This window comes from Gekko japonicus, unplaced genomic scaffold, assembly GCF_001447785.1.
Source record: "Gekko japonicus isolate JY-2015 unplaced genomic scaffold, Gekko_japonicus_V1.1 scaffold212, whole genome shotgun sequence".
Lineage (NCBI taxonomy): Eukaryota > Metazoa > Chordata > Lepidosauria > Squamata > Gekkonidae > Gekko > Gekko japonicus.
The window spans coordinates 791,560-815,290 of NW_015161953.1; the positions used below are offsets into that span (position 1 = coordinate 791,560).

The 23,731-nt window shown below is 41.6% G+C and overlaps 1 protein-coding gene across 1 annotated transcript in view; it reads right to left on the reverse strand.

Annotated features, from left to right (window-relative positions):
• Positions 1–23,731, reverse strand: part of DOCK2 (dedicator of cytokinesis 2) — a 556,464-nt gene that overhangs the window by 485,558 nt on the left and 47,175 nt on the right. Inside the window, exons 10-14 of the mRNA XM_015429463.1 lie at positions 15,076–15,211; positions 12,032–12,107; positions 11,157–11,230; positions 9,019–9,144; positions 3,197–3,321 (exon numbers count right to left, since the gene is read on the reverse strand). Coding sequence (XP_015284949.1) covers positions 3,197–3,321; positions 9,019–9,144; positions 11,157–11,230; positions 12,032–12,107; positions 15,076–15,211 — 537 coding nt within the window. The remainder of the gene's footprint in view (positions 1–3,196; positions 3,322–9,018; positions 9,145–11,156; positions 11,231–12,031; positions 12,108–15,075; positions 15,212–23,731) is intronic.

The window sequence follows — 23,731 nt, forward strand, 5'->3', positions numbered from 1 at the left end:
TGAACGGGAATACCGCAAACTAGTCGTTCCAGGTATGTTCCGGGTTTTCTTTGCCACGACTCCCTAGCGCTTCAAATTGCCAGTCTGAACTCGGCCTATATGTCTCTGTGTCCACATTAAAAAAATGTACTAGACTGATAAGATTTTCTGATCAAAAATACAGAAGTGAGGGAGAATTAGAGATTCTCCATTTTTTAAAGAGGCAGTTTTGTGTGGAAGCTTCTTAAACTCTTAGAGGGATATCGCCTGTCAAAAGAATTTGGATCAACTTATAATGAAACAATTAGATTCACATTCAGTTGCACCTTAGAGACCAACAAGATTTGTTTTCACGAGTCAAAGCTCGATATGTTGTCGAAGGCTTTCACGGCCGGAGTTCATTAGTTGCTGTAGATTTTCCAGGTTGTGTGGCCGTGGTCTTGGCATTGTACAACCTCCATCTTTCTGTGTTATACCTCTGAGGATGCCAGTCACAGTTACTGGCGAAACGTCAGGTTCTACAATGCCAAGACCACGACCACACAACCCGGAAAATCTACCGCAACTAAAGTCAAAGCTCCCTTCGTCAGAGAATATAGCTGTTCTACAGCAGACCAACAAGCTACCCTCTGAAACTATAATGAAACAAGTTTCTCTGACCTGAAGACTAGATGAGCTGTCCTTCTGGAACATCTAACAGAACACTGGCCCACAATTTAGTGCTCAAAGAGCATATGCCTTTCACGTTCTGCAGCTGAAGAAATTTTGCATGACTCAACTACTTTGAATTTTATGGGGCCATATCATGGTAGTTTTTAGCCCACAACTTTTTATGAAAATATGAAAACCAGTCAAAGAACTTAATGTATGTATCATAGGCCAACAGGCTATATCTATATCTATCTATATAGATAGTAGAACCTGTTATTAGAGAAAGAAAGTCCCCTCAGCGTAAAATCAACACCCAAGCCAAACCGCTGGACCTAGAGATACCAAATTCAGGGAGAGCGCTCCTACCATGACGTAGGTACTCACTAAGAAGGAATTTTTAGAAATTTGACCCCTAAGTGGGTCAAAAGGGGGAAAATGTGCTCCCCCATTGATTCCTATGTGGCTGCCAGGTGGCTGCCAGGCAGCTGCCTTTCTGCACCCCCCACTCTCTGATTGGTCAGCTGCAGAGCTCAGTGTTCTAGAGTAAAAAAACCCAAGTTACAGGGGACTGTCACATTTCAAATTTCACATCATCAGTATTATAACTGGATTTACGTAACTTAAATACCGTAGCAAAGCACGGATAGCAGGCTAGTTTAATATATGCAAGGTATTTTACCTTTGTTGAGCAAAACAATGCTTAATTTGTAGAAATCTGAAATCAGCATTGCAGGTGCCTCATGCTTCCAGGATTTCCAGGATCAAATGCTAGTAAAGAGAACCCTTTGATGTTCTCTCCTGTTTAATTGCTAGATGTCATTTTAAAAGGTCAAGGTTCCCTTGCTCAAAAGTCAGTCGAATCCGACTCTAGGGTTGCGGTGCTCATCTCCATTTCAAAGCCGAAGAGCCAGCGTTGTCCGAAGACATTTCCGTGGTCATGTGGTCAGCATGACCAAGGTGCACAGAACGCTGTTACCTTCCCACTGAAGTGGTACCTATTTATCTACTTGCAATTTCTTGCTTTCAAACTGCTAGGTTGGCAGGAGATGGAACTAGAGACGGGAGCTCACTCCGTCATGCGGCACTCGGGTCTTGAACTGCTGAACTACTGACCTTCCACAGCCTGCAGTTCAGCATCTTAACCACCACAGCTCCTAGATGTCATTTACATAACCTAAATTTACATTTCTGAAGGTATTTCAGCCCTGCATAACTTAAACTGACTTCTGTATGTTACCAGGTATGGAATATACCTGTAAGATAGCTGGGCCAAACACTGAACATTTTAAAGCTGCCTTTGTGAAGTCCATCCTGCATATTATCCCTACAATTTACAGATGGTACCAAATATAGCAGATTTATCATGTAATTAAACCACTTGTTCACAGTCCTGCTCAAGATAGCTTACAATTAAAATAGTATATTCTCAATATTAAAAACAAGCAAAACATTAAAAGAAGTCCATGGCCATAAAATACCATAACACTATCCATAAAATAGACTCAGGACAGAACCAGACCATAAAACATCTGAGAAGATAAAATCACTAATTAAACACCTTGGTTTAAAAACAAAGAAAGAAATGCTTTGACCTGGCACCTAAGGGACTGCAAGGTAGGTAATCCTCATGGGGGAGGGCATTCCACAGGGAAGGTGCCACCACAGAAAATGCCCTGTCTCTGGTCACACCCTCCTCGACTCTGAAGGTAGGAGCAGAGAGAGCAGGGCTTGAGAGGCAGATCTTTACTGGTGGGCTGGATAGTATAGGAAGGCACAATAATTCAAGTACCCCTGATCCCAAGCTGTTCAGGGCTTACAGGTAACAATTAGGACTCTGAACTGTACGTGGAAACAGATCTTTCAGTACATGGATGATAATTACTGTTCTTGATGCCCATGTAGGGCTATCAGTGAGATTTTATAGTGCATTATTTTGCCTTCATAATACCTTTAAACATCATTTTATATAAAAATGCATAGAATGAAGAATTAACATTTCCATGTTAGTAATATATGCATTATATCAGGGGTCTTTTCATTCTTTTCTTCCTAAAATTCCAATAATGCAAATTAATTTAACCAAGCCAGGCAGTTTACATCTCTGATTTTTAAGATCAGGCTCAGATAATATTTCTAAATGTATTTCATGATTGTGACTAGGCAGTGTTATGCAGTGGTTAGAGCAGGGTGGCAGAGATCTGGGCTTGAATCTCCGCTCAGACATAAAGCTCACTGGTGATCCTTTAGGCCAGTCATTATCTCTCTGCTTAATCTACCTTACAGTGTTGTTATACAGAGGAAGGGATAGCCATGTATTTGTGCCCTTTATGATTCCAAGATTCTTGGAGGAAAAATGAGATAAAAATATGATAGACTGAGAGAGATTAGCATAGATATGTATGCAGGACTCTGTGTGCAAGGATTTCGGATCAAGAGTTGTACATTGTTGGACAAACACCAACAAAACCAATAAATATGCTCTGCAGATCTAACCTATCTGCAATTTCATTTAGGGATCTGGCACAACTGTAGTTGTAGATCATACACTGAAGAGACCACCACTTACTGGTATTACTTTTCCTTCTTCATCACAGACACACATGTTGACTTCTACATTTCTCTGAGTAGTTTTATTATATTTATCCAAGTCTCCCCATAAAAGGGTAATGTAGATGTCATTTCTTATATCACCTATGATACAAAGAGAAAGATCTAGATGTCAGGATAAAAAGAGCTTCAAGCAGTCAAAGTCAGAGAACATGTAAAAGCATATGCTTATTCCTTGATATACTGAAGTGTGCACATTTAAGAGGAAAATCAAACTCAGCTGTGATGTTTATGATCAGACATTATCCTGCTGGCAGGAAATGGCTTAATGTGTTCCTACATCAATATGTAATTCTCATCCTGCAATGACACCTTCTGGTGAAAATCTGTTAAAGCAAGTATGGAAGAGTTGTATAGCTGTGGACCTGGGTCAGGATTCAAAGAGCTGTGTAACCAGCACTGTGTGATGAAGAAGGCTTTGGACTTATATTTCTTAAAAGCAAACTCAATACTGCAGAGTAAATTGCTGCCTGAAACTGAGTTTCAGTCTCAGAAACAGGTTTTGATCTACCATGGCAGAGGTTTCTGCTGTTCAGAGGGTGGTGAAGGAAAAATGCAATTATAAAAGGAGGGCATGAGAAATAAAAATCATGTGCCCTTGAGTGCACTGGAAATAGCCCTTTGGATACCAGCCTTCATCTTCAAAGGCCTACAAATGAAGGCAATGGATTGTACCAGTGCAAAAACTCTGAAGCCCCTGAAAAACATTACTGCTATGGTATAAGTATGGCATGATTAATTCCCAAACAGATATGGATAACGTTGTTGGTATTATTCAGTGGTCCAATATTTGTAACTCTCTCTCAGTGACAAAAATTATAGATATTTATTTGCAACCGAGGATTTTAACATAAAACTAAAATATCTTCCATATATGCCCCCGTTGAAACAAAAAAATTCAGGTGTTTTTTAATTTTTGGGAAAGGAAACAGGAAAAATTCTCTTGGGCAGATTTTTAGTAAATAATGAATAGGTCATGTCAAAGATATTCTAAATCTGGGATTTTGCCATGTGCATTTTAAAATGTATTGTTAGCAATTTGTGAATATTTTATGATCACAAGCAAGATTACTTTTTTTATTCTATTGAAATGGGCATTTTTGCAATACACAGTTTACACAACAAGTAAGTAACAATCTTCATTTTTTCAGATCATAATTCTAATGTAGGGGAGCGGTGGCACAGAGGATTTATCCTCTGGTTAACATCTGAACTGAACAGAGTTGCTGTCAGTTCTAGCTCGCGCTGGTGTGAGCTACCAGCCTTGTCCCCAGCTCGCCGTCGACCCAGCGGTTTGAAAGCTTCGGCGAGTAGATAAAATGGGTACCACTCCTTAGAGAGGGTGGGCACACTAAACCCCCATAGGAGAGGTGTTAGCCAGTGAATGGAATGTCCAGCTTGGAAGCTCAGAAGCCTGGAAAAAAGACCTCTTAGGCATCAAGAAGCCTGTAATGGGCCAATCCGGCCATGCGGTGGCAGTGCAGCGCTACGACTCAAAGCCAGCCCAGGAAGAACTAACGTCATCAAGCCAAGCAGAAATGAATGCCGCCCGGAACACGACTGAAGCCTACAGCTGAACAAAATCCCCATCGGCTGCAAACGTGTGCGATTTAAAGAATTATATGTTGTCCTCCCTTACCCCTATCATTGTTAGTCCCTTGTGAAAACCTGAGTAACTGTAAATCGCTCAGAGCCAACAGGCCTGCAGGATTGAGTGATCAATAAATCAAAAGGTATTATTATTATTATTATTATTATTATATTAAAATTGTACTCCATTTAGCTAATAATGTCTTTCTTCAAAATTAAGTGTTTGTGGTAGAAAAGATGTCTGCTATTAAGGAATTATATGAGAGTTAAATATTGCATCAATAAATCATTTGGTAATATACCCGTTTTGTATTTTATGCAAAGTGGAAAATAATTTTTTTAAAATAATAATTGACGTAAATAAATACAAAAATAATTTGGGGTTGTGAGCCACTTTGGATATGTTTATACAAAAAAAGCAGAACAGATATTACCCAAACAAATATTACTTAATTTACATGTTCCTTGATAATCTTAATTCTAATCTTGTTCAACATATGTTGAAAACTGAAAACACCACTAAAGTGTATTTTTTCATACTTTCTGCTCCTCATAGTTGTGTCAGCATAAATGAATTCCTGTTTGAAGCTGCAGCACCTTAGAACATGGTCAATAGAAGGTAACATGATGAACACAAACACAAACGTTTCATTTTATTTTGGAAAAAAATCACTTTCTGAAATACTTATGTCAGTATCTGTATGACTGCTATTATAACAAAAAATGACACATACACCCTGTAGAACAAAGTTGGAGTCCAGTGGCATCCTTGAGACCAACAAAATTTTATTCACGGTATAAGCTTTTGAGTGCAAGCCCACTTCTTCAGATAAAGTGAAACGAAACAGAATTTCCTCAGCCATTACATATAGGTAGAGAGAGGGGTGGGGAGGTTAATTGCCAGGAAGGGCTACTTAGAGTCAAGATGCATAAGTAACTGAGCGATTATAGCTGAGATAGGATTACAGCAGTTGGTAAGATCTGTAAGATCTGGTAAGAACTATACAAGAAGGACCTCAATGTCCTTGACAACCACAACGGTGTGATCACTGACCTCGAGCCGGACATCCTAGAGTGTGAAGTCAAATGGGCCTTAGAAAATATTACTAACAACAAAGCTAGCGGAGGTGATGATATCCCAGCTGAGCTATTCCAAATCTTAAAAGATGATGCTGTCAAAGTGCTGCACTCAATTTGCCAGCAAATTTGGAAAATGCAACAGTGGCCACAGGATTGGAAAAGGTCAGTATACATTCCGATTCCAAAGAAGGGCAATGCCATGGAATGTTCAAACAATAGCACAATTGCACTCATTTTACATGCTAGCAAGGTCATGCTCAAGATCCTACAAGCTAGGCTTCAACACTACGTGGATAGAGAACTGCCAGAGGTACAAGCTGGGTTTAGAAGAGGTAGAGGAACTAGAGATCAAATTGCCAACATTCACTGGATTATGGAGAAAGCAAGAGAGTACCAGAAAAACATCTACTTCTGCTTCAGTGACTACGCTAAAGTCTTTGATTGTGTGGATCACAACAAACTATGGCAAGTCCTTAAACAGATGGGAGTACTAGACCACCTCACACGTCCCTTGAGAAACTTGCATAAGGGTCAAGAAGCGACAGTTAGAACCGGATATGGAACAACTGATTGGTTTAGCATTGGAAAAGGAGTATGACAAGGATGTATATTGTCACCCTGCTTATTTAATTTATATGCAGAGTACATCATACAAAATGCCGGCCTGGATGAATCACAAACCAGAATTAAGATTGCTGGGGAAAACATCAACAACCTCAGATATGCAGACGATACCACTCTAATGGCAGAAAGTGAAGAGGACCTAAAGAACCTCTTGCTGAGGGTCAAAGAGGAGAGCACAAAAGTTGGCTTGAAACTCAACATCAAAAAAATGAAGATCGTGACATCCAGCCCCATCACTCCTTGGCAAATAGAAGGGGAAGTCATGGAAGCAGTGACAAACTTCACATTCCTGGGATCCAAGATCACTGCAGATGGTGAGTGCAGCCATGAAATTAAAAGATGCCTGCTCCTTGGAAGGAAAGTGATGGCAAACCTAGTAAAGGTCAAGGTTTCCCTTGCTTGAAAGCCAGTCGAATCCGACTATTGGGCTGCGGTGCTCATCTCCATTTCCAAGCCGAAGAACCAGGACTCTCCGAAGACGTTTCCGTGGTCATGTGGCCAGCATGACTAAATGTCAAGGCGCACAGAACGTTGTTAAACCTAGACAGCATGATAAAAAGTAGAGACATCAACTAGCCAACAAAAGTCCGGATGGTCAAAGCAATAGTATTTCCAATAGTAATGTATGGCTGCAAGAGTTGGACCATAAGGAAGGCCGAGCGCCAAAGCATAGATTCTTTAGGATTATGGTGCTGGAGAAGACTCTTGAGAGTCCCTTGGACTGCAAGGAGATTGAATCAGTCAATCCTAAAAGAAATCAACCCTAACTGTTCCCTGGAAGGGTAGATTCTGAAGCTGAAGCTCAAATACTTTGGCCACCAAATGAGAAGGAAGCACTCACTGGAGAACACCCTGATGCTGGGAAAGACTGAAGGTCAAAGAAGAAGAGGACAGCAAAGGATGAGATGGTTAGACAGTGTTATCGATGCAACAAACATGAAATGAAGCAAACTTCGGAGCACGACGGAAGACAGGAGGGCCTGGTGTGATGTGGTTCATGGGGTTGCGAAGTGTTGGACTAGACTGTGCAACTGAACAACAAAGATCCGTGAATGGCAGTAAATTAGCATATAAATCCAAGAGTTAACAAACCAACATGAGAATGAAGTTTGAGTCCAGTGGCACCTCCAAGTTAACAAAGTTAAATTCTGAGTATAAGCGAGAACTGAGAGACTTAGCATGTGTAGATGCACACTCCTTAAGATACACTGAAACAGATTTCCTTAAATGTTACATATAGGTGGGGGAGTTAGTTGCTAGAAAGGGCTAATTAAAGTCAAGATGCATAAGTAACTGAGCAATACAGCTAAGATTGAAATAACATATTTGGTAAGACATGCGAACAGCAGCAAATTGGCATATAGATAATAAAGAATTAACAAGAGATGTGAGAACTGAGTTTGAGTCCAATAACACCTTTAAGACCAACAAAGGCCCCTGCTACACCGGGGGGGGAGCATGGGCAAAGTGCGGCTTTTGAAAGCCGCACCAAAACAGACATGTGGCGGCGGGATCAGATAGATCCCCTGAGCCGCTGCGCAGTCCTCCCCGGCACGATCAAATGCCGGGGGGAAGCCACTGAAGGAAGAGCGCGGCAGCCAAATTGCACATGTGTGTGCATGTGCAGTTCGGACGGGAGCCTGGATTGCTCTGGATGATGAGTGCGCCAGTGATCCCATGGCCGTGCTTGATGCGGCGTTCCAGGTAAGTCCTCCTCTGTAGGTGGTTCTTTTTTGCAGCGGGTTTTCCGGCTTTAGGGACAGAACGGGGACGGTTGTGCGCTGCTTCCCAGATGTTGCAGTGAGATCGCGCCCGTTTGCTGAGCCCCCGATCCGTCCCTCTCCCGGGCCAAAACCTTCCGTGTGACCGGGGCCAAAGATTAATTTCTGGGTATAAGTGAGAACTGAGTAACTTAGCATGTGTAGCGAGATAAGAAGTGAAATCTGTCTATGCCCACCTGTATGTAACATTTGAGGAAATCTGTTTCAATGTATCTGAAGGAGTGTGCACCCACGCATGCCAAGTCTCTCAGTTCTCACTTATACCCAGAACTGAGCTTTGTTATCTTGGAGTTGCCACTGGACTCAAATTTCGTTCTCACATCTGTTTGTTAACTCTTGGATTTGTATTGTCTTAATCCAGTCTCAACTGTAATCACTCAGTTACTTTTGTGTCTTGACTCTAACTAGCCCTTCCTGGCAACTAACTCCCCCACACACACACACACCCTCTCTCTATCTATATATAATGGTTGAGGAAATTCTGTTTCACTGTATCTGAAGAAGTGTGCTTGCACATGAAAGGTTATACCGTGAATAAAATTTTGTTGGTCTTTAAGATCACTCGACTCAAACTTTGTTCTGCTGCTTCAGACCAACATGGCTACCTTTCTGAATCTACACACACCCTGTGGTAGAGATGAACAGTATGAAAGTCATAACACAAAATGACAAACAGACTTCTAAATATAATCAAACATCCTCGTACCTGGCATGATTATTTCAGGAAAGCCAAGCTTCCTTGCAACAACTGTTGTCCTGTCAACAAGATGAGGATAATCCTTCCTAATCTGATTGATATCTCCGACAAGCATTTTCATTGTTACCCATAATCCTACAAAAGATAACAAAGACAATGAATGTTTACAGTCAAGCCATCAGTTCTTTTCTTTTCTTGAAATATGTGAAAAACTCTTAATAAGCTGCATGTGTTACCCAAATCGGTCTACACTTGTAACATGCAAAGGCTTGCTAGCATGGAGCAAACCCATGTATTTTGGGTACTTTAATATTCTTGGGATCTTAAGCCTGTATATACCAAGATTCAGATCAATGCTTGGAAAAATGAGGAGAAAAAGACTCTTAAACAAACAGGTGTTTATTATATAAACAAAAAGAGACCAAATTAATCTACACAAGTAGAAAAGGTGGCAGTGAAAATTATACAAAGAAGAAAGCAATGTTGTAAATGACTCACAAAACCTTTCCCTGGAAAACCTGCCTACCTAATGGGGAACAAAACTAAAAAGAAGAAAACAAGCCATAAGAGCCTGCTTCTGGAGGGGAGTGCTGTCCTCAGCAGGACGAAGCAGGATTTGGGGATGAAACTGACCAGGCATGGGAAGGAGATGCAGAGACAGGTCCAGGGGAGGGAGAGGCCAACTGAGAGGCTGGGATAACAGGATGAGTCCTAAACCAGCTACAAAAATGGGACTGAGGGGTAACTCTTTATATCCTTTTTCTGAGGATGAGGAGGTGAAGAGGTGTTGACATCAGAATGTGGGGATAAAAATATATATTTCAAAGATGACCCAGCCTGAAAAGAACCCTTTTCTTTATTGTGAAGAGGTTTTTTGTTCCTTTTTGTTCCTTTTTGTCTAAAGCGTTCCCTTGGGAAGACTTGGGTGTTAGATATGGCCAGGTACTTGTGAATGGAGAAGGGCAGGCATCTTTCTGTCCAGTTGTTAAGATGTGGAGGAAATTGCTGGAATTGGCCTGTTGCTTATTGTTTTGGAAATCTGGGTTGTGAGTCAGGATCAAATTACATGGAAGAAGCTCTGAGGTGCTTGTTGGAAATGGCCCTTGTTGGAATCTCTCTTAGGTGGGTTACAGCATGATTAACAGAGGAGATGGCTTGCATTCCTTTCCACCTTAGCGTAACTCACTGCCTTTTAATATCAATTTAATTCTCGAGGAACTGTTGGAAATGTAAGAATAATATAGGAACGTTTATACATATGTGGTGGAAATGTAGTAACATGCAAAATTTTTGGAAATCTGTCAAGTAGATAATGTTAGAAATAATTAATGTGAACTTAAATTTGGTACCAGAAATATATTTACTAAACATTATTCCAGATAGCTTTAATCAAGAAGATAGCTACTTATTAAGATATATCTTAACTTCGTCAAGAATTACGGTTGCCCGATATTGGAAAACAGACAAATTACCCTCTAGAATAGAAATTGCTAGAAATTGGACAAATTGACTGTCATTACATGGTAAAGATGAGACAATGTTCCAAAGAAGATGGTGAAGAGTGTATAAATGGTGGGAAAACTATATTATATGTAAGACTCCAAAAACATAAAAATGTATTTATAAAAATATACTTGGCTGTATAGTAAAACTGTATCAATAAAATATTTTTTAAAAATTCAGGTGCCTTCTATCAATCCTAGGACCACACTGACGAGTGCACATGTACAAGAAAAAGGAGGAACAAGCCAAGTAAAACATGGGAGTCCCCAGGGGTTGAGGGCCTCAGGAACATCACATGTCACAGTTACAAACAAGCAACTGAGATACATACATTTATTGGTACAGCAAAACTTCATTCACACTGAGATAAGAACTCAACTGAAGAGGAGTTGCATCCCAAAAAGGGATGCTACAAATTGTATAAATTAAAGTGGCCAAGTGTCTCTCACAGCATGGTGAGCTCTCAGAAGCTGTATTTCCACAATATGGAGCCCAGCTGTGATCCTGGCAGCAGCTCCTACTATGTAATCCCAGTCCCAAGGCCTTCAACATGATGTCCTCTACAATCAAAAAACCCACCCTAAATAGCACCTATAGTGCTTCCAAAGTTAGTTTTGAAGGGGAAAAGAGAAAGTATACTTCACCTTGCCCACCACTATCTCCTTTGCATGCTGTGACTTTGCTTAGAAGATTATGCAAAAACTCATTCTCCGCCACTCTACAGGGAAAAAGAAAATGAATCCAAATGGAAATAGATTAATATAATCAAGCAACAAAATATACAGAAAGTACTACTGGAATTGTTCAGGCTTATTCCCTTTGTTTTCTCTCCTGATATTGAATTTGTAAGCATTTGTCTAATGAATAAGACCACATCCAATTTAATGAACAAAAGAGAACATCCGAATCACAATGAACAAAAAGTTTAAGGGCAACTATCATACCAGACTAAATGTAGAGTTTAGGGTTCACTGGGGCCTGGCTAGTGGGAGAACAAATTCTTCCTTACAGTGAGGTACAGTTACAGGCTTTACATCTGTAAAAAAAAGTTTAATGCCAGACCATTCGAACAACAACTATACAGGCATGCACAAGCAACTCAAGAAACTCAGTCACCACAATCAAGTGTAGAATTAAGCATGACTATTCCTTTCACTGTGTAGCACCTGTTTTGATTGGGATCAGAGACTTCCTAGGTGAGTGCTAAAATATCAGACTTGGTCATTTTTGAAACAGTAAATTTACAGAAGATCAAGACAAAGTCAAAGGGATCAGTTCTGCAATGCAGAGTTTATGCTCTCTGGAAATTCTTTTTACCAAGATATGGTAAATATGTTCATGTTATCCAGTGACCAAAAATGTGTCCATTGCTAAAGCACTAAAAGCCATAATATTTTCCCCGTATGTCAGTCACAATGAAATTTATGAAATTACTTCTAGCTACAATATCTAAAACAATATCTTGACCTTCCATTGAAAAGGAAACAGGCTACCAAATATACAACAAAGATTATCTTACGGGTGAAAGGGGATAAAATGTTGCTTCTCTTCATCACTCTCTGCTTTTCCTTTTACAACGTCTGTAATATCCATCACTGGAAAACAAAATTCATCCGGATATGTAAGTATGTACACAAACTACTCATCTGTTCTCATGCTGGGATAAGCTACAGAGTTGTGCATTACACTGTTAATTAGATTCTCAATCTTTTTATATAGATTATCCTACAAATCTAATTATTTGCCATTTATTCTTTAAAATGTAGGCTTCATTCTCTAAGGACTGCAGTTGCAATCCTGAACCTGGGAGCAAACCTTATTAAATACAGAGGGACATACTTCTTTGTAAACAAGACTAGCCCTCCATATCTCCTCCTCCTCCTCCTCCTCTTCTTCTTCTAATGCAGAACAATTTAATTTTGTTTTAAAAATAGCTAAATATATTGTGGTAAGTATGCTGTGAAGGGAAGTGCAGCTACTGAAATGACAATATATCCCATAAAACTGAACCCTTCACATGTGTTCATACAGAGATAATCCTGTTATTTGACTTTTATTCTTCTTTTGTCAATTAATTTAATTATGCAGCAGTATTGAACATCCAATAAATATACGCACCCTAGATAGATGGTAATTAATTAACTTGACTTGAGGGAAGCTGAGACAGCTAGCTTGTTGTGCTACCTTAAATAATACTTTGGCAGTCAATCGCAAATCTAGCACGTGTGTTATATTGCTTGAGTAGGCTTTATCCTATGAAAGATAAATGTGGTATCCTATGCTGAGGTACTGTCAGGTGAACAAATTGTTCAAAGCATTCCACCTTGCACCATTACCCACAGGGCTATTTTTGGGCAGGAACGCACAGGAACAGAGTTCCGGCTGGCTCCTGAGTTGGCCACGCCCAGCCGGAACTCATTAGCATAATAGGCCACACCTAACAGCAGACACTCATTAGGATTGGCTACATTAGGGGTGTGTGGCCTAACATGCAAAGAAGTTCCTGTTACAAAAAAAAGCACAGGGTTTTGACAACAAAGTAAACAGAATAAGAAGCAAAAGGTGGGTGTCGTTGGATGACCACCCTTCTGGCAACATGTGGGGTGTGGCCTAATATGCTAATGAGCTGTGCTGTCAGGGGTGTGGTCTAATATGCTAATGGATTTCTGCTGTTGGGTGTGGCCTATTATGCTAATGAGTTCCTGCTGGGCTTTTTCTACAAAAAAAGCCCTGATTACCCATAAGATAAGAACATAAGAGAAGCCATGTTGCATCAGGCCAATGGCCCATCCAGTCCAACACTCTATGTCACACAGTGGCCAAAACCCAGGTACTATCAGGAGGTCCACCAGCAGGGCCAGATCTCCAGAAGCCCTACCACGGTTGACCCCAAGCACCAAGAATACAGAGCATCACTGCCCCAGACATAGTAGTCCATCTGTACCTTGTGGCTAATAGCCACTGATGGACCTCTGTTCCATATGTTTATCCAATCCCCTCTTGAAACTCTCTATGCCTGTAGCCGCCACCACTTCTTGCAGCAGTAAATCCTTGGCCTTGTTCTGTCATGCCTTCTACAAGCTCTCATCACCCATCCTTCATCCTTCCCAGCCAATGGACTTTCTTGAGCAGTCTTTCTAGACATCATAAATGACTGTGCACTGGAGCAGCTGGTCACAGAGCCACTTGCAAATGTAGCAGCTCTATACTTGGTTGTGAGCAGGGCTCAAGAAATGATGTGAGATGTAAATTTTGGTGCACCAGTTTAGAAGAGTGACCACAATCCTATTTATGTCAGCATTCATGTCAACAGAAAGTCACCCTCAAAATCCAAAATGATCATTTTATTTCAAAAAGAGGGAACTTTGTTAAAATAAGGGATCTAGTCAGAAGGAAGTTAAAAGGGAGAACTAAAAGATGTCTGGAAAATATTTAAAACTACATTAATTGAGGCCAACATAGAATGCCACCTCAAGCAGGAAAGGTACCATCAAGTCTAAAAGGATGCCTATGTGGTTAACACGAAAGTCAAAAAAGAAAGTAAAGAAAGCCATAAAAGGCAAAAAGGCTACTTTTTAAAAGTGAAGTTCCTTGATATAGGTGACCATAAAGGAGCAAAAGTTGGGACAAAACAAATGTAAGTTGACAATAAGGGGAGCAAAGAGGGAATCTGAGGTGCAGATGGCCAAAAATATTAGGACAAACAATAAACATTTCTTCAAATATATGTGGAGCAAAAAACCAGCTAGGGAGCTATTTGGGCTTTTGGAAAACAAAGAAATAAAAGGATTTCTTAAGGAAGATGAGGAGATGGCAATGAAAATGACTGAGTTTTTTACATCTGTTTTCACTGTGAAAATGTGGGGCATACACTCATACCTGAGCCACTGTTTTTGAGAAGCATGTCTGAAGAACTGAGTCACATTTAGGTGACCAGAGATGAAGTTCTAGGACAACTAGGGAAACTGACAACTAAAAAGTCTTCAGGTCAAGACAGCATATACCAAGAGTTCTTGAAGACCTCCAATGTAAAATTGTCATCCCAATGTTTTAAAAGTCCAGAGGGGCCAGTTACAGGTCAGTTAGCCAAATATCTAATTCCTAGTAGAACCTGTTATTAGAGAAAGAATTATTAAGTGCACTGAGGAACAAAGTCTGCTGGGGCAAAATCAGCATGGCTTCTGCAAAGAGAATACCTTGTTTGTGTGACCCTCCAAGGCAACTTATTAGCTACTGTGAGAAACAGTGTGTTGGGCTAGATGGACCACTGGTGTGATCCAGCAGGTTCTACTCATGTTTTTGTGGAAGTGCAATAAAAATAAAGCAGCCAGTACATTTGATGGTATCACTTTATATGTGTTTGGATCCAGAGAGCCCTGGGCTGTGTGCAATAAATTTGCCAGTTTTCCAGTTGCTGGCAGCCTTTGCACTTAATGGAATGCTACTCTCCATTCTTAACGCAGCTTCTGGGAAATGGAAAAGAAGTGAATGGCTCAACTGCTTCCATACATGAGGATAACCAAGCCAGGCTCTTTAGATTTCAGCCAGGAACATTTTTATTACCTGCCACTCCAAATGGTCGTCTGATGCCTTGTGTATATTTTTTGGTATTAGTATCTTTAAGATCCATTCTTCCAACTCGTACAATTTGACAGATCAAATAAATTTTGTCTCTGCCAAGATCTTTGTTTCCAAGATCCTAAAATAAGAAGAGTGAAGTCTAGTTAAAAGAGGAACAGTAAAATTCCATACCAAACAGAAATTTAAAATTTACTGCACCTACCACTATGCAAGAAAAAAATTCTCAAAGAAAAGAAACATATTATCAATATATCTAATTCCTAATGTGGCCCCAGCAGGGGATACTTAAATCCAGAAATTGGATCTATGAACAGATAAAACATATTTTTCTACAAATGTGAGAAAAGACCCAGGTTTGCCGAAAAATCTGAAATCTTAAAAAAAAAAAATTATTGGGGGCATTACAAAACCCAAAATTACAGTTTAAAATATAATTTAAGAAACAAACACCCTCTGCAGTGGCCATTGTAGGGGTTCCTAGTTAATCACAACAGTACAGCTAGTCAGGCCTTGGTTTCTGTTTGTAAAAAGAGGGGACGGGGGCAGGGCCCTTTCCAGGCCTATTTTGGCCTTTGAGGGAGGTTTTATCAGGGCCAGGACTCACTGCAACCACTGACATGCCTGGCTGCCCACTGCTATTCACAAGCAATCACTGCACAAAAGCCAGTGTGGTGTAGCAGTTAAAAGTTCACACTAGAGTCTGGGAGGCCCACTCTGCCATGGAAGGACACAGGGCCACCTTGGGCCAGTCACATTGTCAGCATCTCAGCCCAATCTGCCTCACAGGGTAGAGGAGAATGATGTAAACTGCTTTGCTCCTCCTTAGGGAAGAAAGGCAGGGTATAAATGAAGTAAATATATAATAAATATAGCCTAAGATGAGGGGAAGATAAAGAGTAGATTTGGTTGCTGGGTGGGAAGGAATGAAGGAAGTAGGGTAAGATGGACCTATGGGGGCTGCCAGGAAGAAGGAAAGAGAAAATAGTTTGGGGAGGGGAATATAGGGGAAAGCGAGGTGCCCACTACAAGTCCTTGCAGGTTCCCTACCAAACAGCTGGGCCTGCCAGCCATTGCACACTTGGGCCTGGCCTGGCAGTGGCAGCCAGCACCATGCACCGGGCCCCATGGCCTAGTAGTAGCAGCCGACCCTACACACCTGGGCCCTGGCCCAGCAGTAGCTGGCCCTGCACACCTGGGTATCAACCCAGCAATGGCTGCCAGCACTACACAGTTTTCCAGGAGGAAGGCTGTCAGGATGAAGGTAAAAGGGAAATCCCTTGTCAAATTTGCAACTAATTTTTATGTTGAGGGAGAGCTCAAGAAGTAATCTTCTAGTTCTATAGAATAGCAACTTCCTGGAATAATTCCAAATGTTCACAGATAACTCTGAATTGTGATGTAGAACACACTTACACACACTGCTTTTACTCCATTAGACAAGATAAGTGTTGGAAGTTCCAGATGTGATGTCCCCTGCCTCAGACCTCTAGACTGAGCGGCAAGAGAGGCTAGATAGCTAGATAGGTACACTGACCTTTCTTCCTTTATCTACTCTTTATCCTCTGTCCTCTTTGATATGCAGATTGTAATCTCAGGGACCAATTTCCCTTTCTTGCTTCTCTCTCACTCTGAATTAAGACTTGCTCTCTCCCTGCATGCACCAAGAGAGGGACATGCTGTCCTTTCTCGGCACCATGAGGCAGGCGGGCCTCTCACCATCCACCTCCATCCTTTAGCAAGTAAATTAGTAATCTATCAATCTTTCTTCTTTCCTATCCATACTCAAATAAAGAGAGAAGTATTTCTCTTCTAAACTTGTAATATGGCTCTGTGTAGCTTTGTAAACTGAGTAGCCTGGTAAAGTGATGCTCCTGTGTTTGTAGCTTCATTTAAGCACTCTACTAACTAATGGTGACTGGACTAACCAAACCAATTAACTTCAATAACAAGCGGAGTACTTGCAAGGACTTGAAGAGGGCATTTCATTTCCCCATCCCCCACTATGCATTTTCCCTCTCCCATTTCACGTGTCTTCTTGTCTCCTTCTCACCTACCAGCCAATCTACTTTTATTTTCTCTGTTTTCAGCTTTCCCGCCTTCCCTCCCACTGGCAACCTCTACATGGGAAAACTCTATCTGAGTTATATGTAGGCCCAGATGCACGGTGGAGAACATGCAAGAACTTGCGGGGGTACCTCATTTTCCTCTCTATCCTCTTCCCCACACTATTTCCTATTTCCCTCAACCTAGCAGCCCCTATGTTCTCACCTTTCCCTGCTTCCTTCTTTCCACCAACCAACTAACCTATAATCTTCAACTATATTTATTTTCCTTTGTTATATTTATACCCCATGTTTCTCCACAATGTGGCTCCAAAACCATTTATACCATTATCTTCCATTACATCCTCCCAACCAACCTGTGAGGTATGTTAGGCTGAGAATGTGCAACTGGCCTAGCATTACCCAGTTAGCTCCCATGGCAAACTGGGGTTTCAAACCTAGGTCTCCCAGATCCTAGTCTAAAACTCTAACCACTACACCACCTTGGTTTTATGGAGTCACTGCTGTTGAACAGCAGCAAACAGCCAGTCACACAAGTCATATGGTATTGTCATGAACCCCGTGGGTTGCCACCTTCAGCTGCCACCACTCTGGACTTAGGGTCCCTTGGGAAGGCCCAGAGTACCCTCCCAAGCCCATCCAAAATGCCCCCTTTTAAGCCGAGAACTATAGGCATGATGACCAGGCAGAGAACATTAAAACAAAATGGTTTATTAATGTAGTATTGGGGCAAGGAAAACAACACAAGGTGCTTTAAAATATATAACAGTGTTTAAAGGCAAAATATTAAAATCTCATGTAACTACCTATTTCACTTAACTAGTTACTATTTCAAGGCCCACAGCCTTCTTATACCAGGCCTGTGCCTGTACTCACTCTGTCCCAAGTTAGGGATCCTTTCCTCAGACCAGACTGTCCCCTCAGTTTAGCTGTGTGAGAGACAAGATCGCAGAAGAGAAAGAACACAATTTCATGGCGCACAAAGCTTAAGTCCCCATCTCCTCATAGAATCCCTGGACACAGATTGGCTACAACTCTCGCTAAGCATTGTGGGGATTGTAGGCTGTCTGCTTCCCACTCCCACACAGGTCTCTCCTGGGCCTAGGCCACACTAGGCCCCATCTCCCAATCCTACACAGATTATGACACACACACCCCCACCAGATCAAATCATGGGGTCCAGCCATCAGGAACCCCATTGATGAGGGCTGCATAAGAGTGATCTGTGTTGGTTCTGCCATTTACACATACAAACACATATACAAACAATAAAACAGTAAAACAATATTCTGCTCAACATTAAAGAGAATGTGTCAGGTCACTTTTCATTGCAGGTCCTCCTGGATCAAAGTTCTTCTCAAATGTCCCATCATCAGTAGTAGCAAGGCTTCCGCTGGGAGTAAGTTCTGAATTGGATCCTAACCACGTCATTGAGTTCAGAGGTTTTGGACTTTCTCCTTTTGTGTTGTCTTCAGATATATGCCTGACTACTATATCCTGTAACGCATACAGTGCTCTTTGTATCAAATAGTCTGAATTTAGCATCTGAAGTTCATGAAAAAGCTCAATTAGAACATGAGGGTGAGATTCGTTTTGAGATATCAATGTAGCTACTTCAGAATAAATGCTGTCTCTCAAAGCTTCAAACATAGAAAGATCGCTGCCTGTTTCTGATGCTTCTATGCATGCATTTCTGTTAGACTGCTGCAGTATTTTCCTAGCACATGCTGAGGACATTTCAGATGATCTACTGTGTTTAATTATTTTTTCTAGTAGTTCCCGATTCTTTTTACTGAATACTTTCGCTTGGACAACTTCTTCCTTCTGAGTTGAGTGTCTGTTCCTATTGGTCTTGTAAGGTTCACATGTACTAGAAACACTAGCACTTTCATAACCTTTAGTTTTAGGCCTGTTTTTAAAGTGGGAAGTACTCCTTTTCTTATTCTTTGACTTAGGCATTTTGTCTTTGGAAGCCAGACTGGCCTGTGCAGATGCTTTCCTAGGTTTGAATTTTTTTTTCCACAGTAGTAGGATTCAATGGATCTGGCATGCTACTAAAGCTCTTCAGAAATTCTTCATCAAATTCTCTTCTCCTGCTGGTGTCAGGCTGACTTTTGTGATTACTGCTAATGAAATTTTGTACTGGCACAGCAAACCCAGTCTTGAGAACAACTGGCTCTCTTTTTCTCCATCCTGATGGTCATTTACCCAAGTCAGTCTACTATTCTCCCCTTCCTCTTCAGGCTGCTTCACAACTCTTGGCTTTTCTGCTCCAGCAGTGGAACTACTTTCAAAGGGCTTTGTAAATGCCATATATTCAGTTTTCCCAGTAGTGTTATGTTCTAGGGGTGGTTGCTGATGCTGTTGTTCACTGGTTTGAGCAGCATAGCTGTGTGGAAAGTCACCCAAACCAGGTGGAAACATGGAACCAAAGTTGATACGGAGTTCTTCCAGGCTGGCGTCTTCCTCTTGATCCTTCTGGAATGCAGTTGGAGTCACTGGAGGAGACTCTACTACCGTCGGCTCTGCAACAGGGTCTGGAGAACTTGCGGGGGGGGGTGCTCACCTTGCTGCTGCTTCTCAGACTGGCGACGGGTAACACCCCTATGTAGACATCAGTTTACTGGCTGGGTTCCTCAGGGACATCTTCAATGTCCTTCAAGGACTGCTGGTAGACATCGGTTTGCCGGCTGGGTTCCTCAGGAACATCTTCAAAGTCCTTTAAGAACTGCTGGTAGACATCTTCCTCTGGATTGGCCTCCTTTTCTGCCAGCCCAGGTTCATTGACTCTGGGTTCCATGGTCATATGCTCCGCTAAATCTTCCCCCACAAACATGGCTACTGGGGTATAATTGTGCACAGCTATCTTCCACGATCCATACAGTAGTAGCTGGGCCACAGGGAGCACGATCCCTTCTGCTTTGTGCAGATGCCTTACCTGCCTCGTTTCTCCTGGGAGGAGGTACTTAGGATCGATTAGCAAGCGATGCACTGTAGATATCAGGGAACCAGTATCTCACCAGGCTGCTACTTCTTGGCCATCCACCCAGACCTTCTTCCGGTGACACTGGGGAATATACCCAGGATCGAATACAGGAGGAATGGCTTGGTTGGTTTCCAGCATCATGTGGTGCACACTGGTTCCATCATTAGGACACTGCTTCCGGATGTGACCTAGTTGGTTGCACGCAAAACACCGGGGCACTTTTCTCTCCTCACATGGTGACTTTACCCCAGTATTTGAGAGAACATTCCACTGCTGTTGTGGTGGCTCTTCGTTCACCACTGATGGCTTACTGGACCGAGATGGGGACTTAGGAGACTCCCTCTTACCCCAGTCACAAGGGGTGCTGTACCTCTGCCCTCCATAGGCTTCAGCCAGTCGCTCGGCCCACTGTCTTGCTGCCTGAAGAGTGGAAAAACTCCAGTCCACAAGGGGGCACATAATATGCTCTGAAAGAAGAGTCAGGACCCTGTCGATGCACATCAGGGCCTTGATGTCATCCGTGGTCTTGGCCTCAACAACCTACCCATAACTCATAGGCTCTTCCCAGCCTATACATCAGCTGTGGGTAGGGCTCTTTACCTTCCAGCCTGATCTTCCTAAAGTGCTTTTGGGGCCCTTATTTGGTGAACCCCACTCTCTCACGCATTCTTTGTTTGAAGAGCTTATAGTTGGTCCTCACTTCACCTTCCCTCCGGCCAGACACTGAAGCCAGGACTCCACACAGCTGCGTTCTCAGCTTTTCCATATACCGTTCTTCAGGAACATTGTAGTCTATGCAGACCTGTTCAAAGTTCTGAAGGAAGGCCTCGATGTCATCCTTATAGAGAGGATATTTCTTTCTATCCCCTTGTACATCAGCATCTGGAGGAAGCGAAGGTGGCTCTTTTCTCAACTTTTCAATTTCAAGCTTGTGCGCCATCCTCATTCTCTCCAGGTCCAGCTCTCTCTGGTCTGTCCCCCCCTCTCTCTCTTCCTGCAGCATTTTCTCCCTTTCCAGCTCTCTTTGGGCTGCCTTCTCCTCTTTCTCAAGTTCCATCTGCTTAATTTGCAGCTGGAGACGCAAGACCTCTGCACTTGGGGTTGCCATCTCTCCGTCTGCTTTCTCCTGAGACATCTGATCAGCAATTCCTGCTCTGGTCTTACTTCTAGGCACAGGTGTGTCCTCTGCCTTCTGTCTCCCAGAACAGAGGAACATACATTGCCTAACTCTAGCCTCTCTGTCCAGTTGACCCGACAGCTACAAATAAATAAAACCCCTTTACAACACTGTTATTAGACCTTTCTTGTGGTCTTACTGGAACATTTAAAAAAAATGTGGCTTCCTGAAGCCAGACAAAAGGGGAGGAGGGAATTTTTTAAAAAAATAAACTGATTATGCTCTGCCTCTCCAAGTCAACATCTGGCACATCCCACCGCTAAAGGCCACCATGTCATGACCCCCTGTGGGTTGCCACCTTCAGCTGCCACCACTCTGGACTTCAGGTCCCTTGAGAAGGCCCAGAGTACCCTCCCAAGCCCATCCAAAATGCCCCCTTTTAAGCCGAGAACTATAGGCGAGATGACCAGGCAGAGAACATTAAAACAAAATGGTTTACTAATACAGTACTGGGGCAAGGAAAACAAGACAAGGTGCTTAAAATATATAACAGTGTTTAAAGGCACACCAGGCCCCGTCTCCCAATCCTACACAGATCATGACAGGTATCAAGATGTCCAATTGTTGTTGCTGGCTCTGGACCTGATGAGTCCTCATCAAAAGCCATAACAGGCCTGGAAATGGCCCTGCTTCCTGCCTTTTACTGGCAGAAAATGAAGGCTGGAATAGGCTGGCAATACTGTATTTATAAGCATTCAAATAATTCCTGGCCACTGTGGGCAATCATTTCTTAAAGGTGTAGGCACTGCTTCTATTACTGGGGGGCGGTGTTAACCCTTTAGATTTCAGATTTTCCTGAAATCTAAACCTGGGATTTTTTCAGGTTTGTAGAAAGATCAGCCTTGGCTTTTCATGATTCCAGTCTCCAGATCTAAATATGCAAACTGATAGGGCCACATTTAGAATCAGATATATTGATAAAACAGAACAGTGATAGTTCCTTAAGCTTGTATTAAGGGGAAATCTCATTGGTCCCTTGATAAGTAGAATTTTTAACCCTTCAATAATGTATACAAGTAATAATTTACTGATGTTCTTGAATATTATACCTATAGGATAGGATTTGTATATCTAAGTGACTGTAGTCACCTGTTCACTGTAACATCTGTCTACACCAGGAATGTCAAACATGCAGCCCGGGGCCAAATTAGGCCCCCAGAGGGCTTCTATCAAGCCCGCAGTGGAACTGGCCATCTCCTGCTTCCAGTTCTGTTGCTGCTGCTGCTGCATCATAGTTTGCTTCACCAGTCTCTCTTAATCCCTCAGCAATTTCACGTTTTAATTTGGTTCCTAGAGCATGAGATTTCTGTGGTGAATGTCAATAAATCAAAAGTAGGTTTGCAGCTTACAAATACACACTTGAACAGCATACTCAAGATTGCAAAAGCACAGACATTTTGATGCAATAATTCAGAGCAAGAGGTGTCAGTTATCAGACACTGTTAAAAAAACAAAATATGGCAAGAGTGCTAGTGTTTTAAGCATGTTTTTTATTTTAAGTTAAAAAAAATCTTTGTGTTTGTGTCCTTTATAAAGTTTATATCTCTGCTACCTGGCATTACATTTTATGACACACATGGCCTGGCCCAACAAGGTTCTATTTATGGCATATTCAGCCCTCATAACCAATGAATTTGACACCCCTGGTCTACACTATTCAAAATGATATTTTTCTTGTCTTTTAGAAATAACGTATGCCAAATATTGCTATGAAGAGCTATAACCATTAACGTCAGTTACAATTGAATCATGACTGGCATCTAATTAAACCTATATTGACATAACCTACAAGTAAGCACAAGCCAATTGCAGACATCACGGAAAATTGTGTTTTTGTATTTGACTTGTTCTGAGTTGTAATGTTTTGTGCCTGCATTTTTAAAATGCATACCGATTGTGGTATGAAATGATATAAATTAATGTTGCACACATCAATTTTTTTCTAAAGTTACCCATATTTTTAATAAGGGGTGGGAGTAAGGATAAGTCAAATGAACTTCATTTTTATTTCTTGTTTATTTATTTATTTCCTTCATTTATACTCTGCCTGTCTCCTCAATAGGGACACAAAGCAGCTAACATCATTCTCCCCCCCCCTTTTTTTATTCTCACAACCATCTTGTGAGTTAGGTTATGTTGAGAGCATGTGACTAGCACAAGACGCCCTAGCAAACTTCCATGGCAGATAGTGATGCAAACCTCCAGTCTCCCAGATTTTAGTCCAGCACTCTAACCACTATATAACACTCTTCTCATGAAAAGAGATAAAAACACAATTAGGCAGAAATAAACACAATTTTGACATCATCGCAATTTAATGTTTAATCCATCATAAACACACACAGGTTAGCCTTGGATTAAACATTTTAGTTGAAAGCATATGCTTTATTTTACATATGACTACTAAGAAGT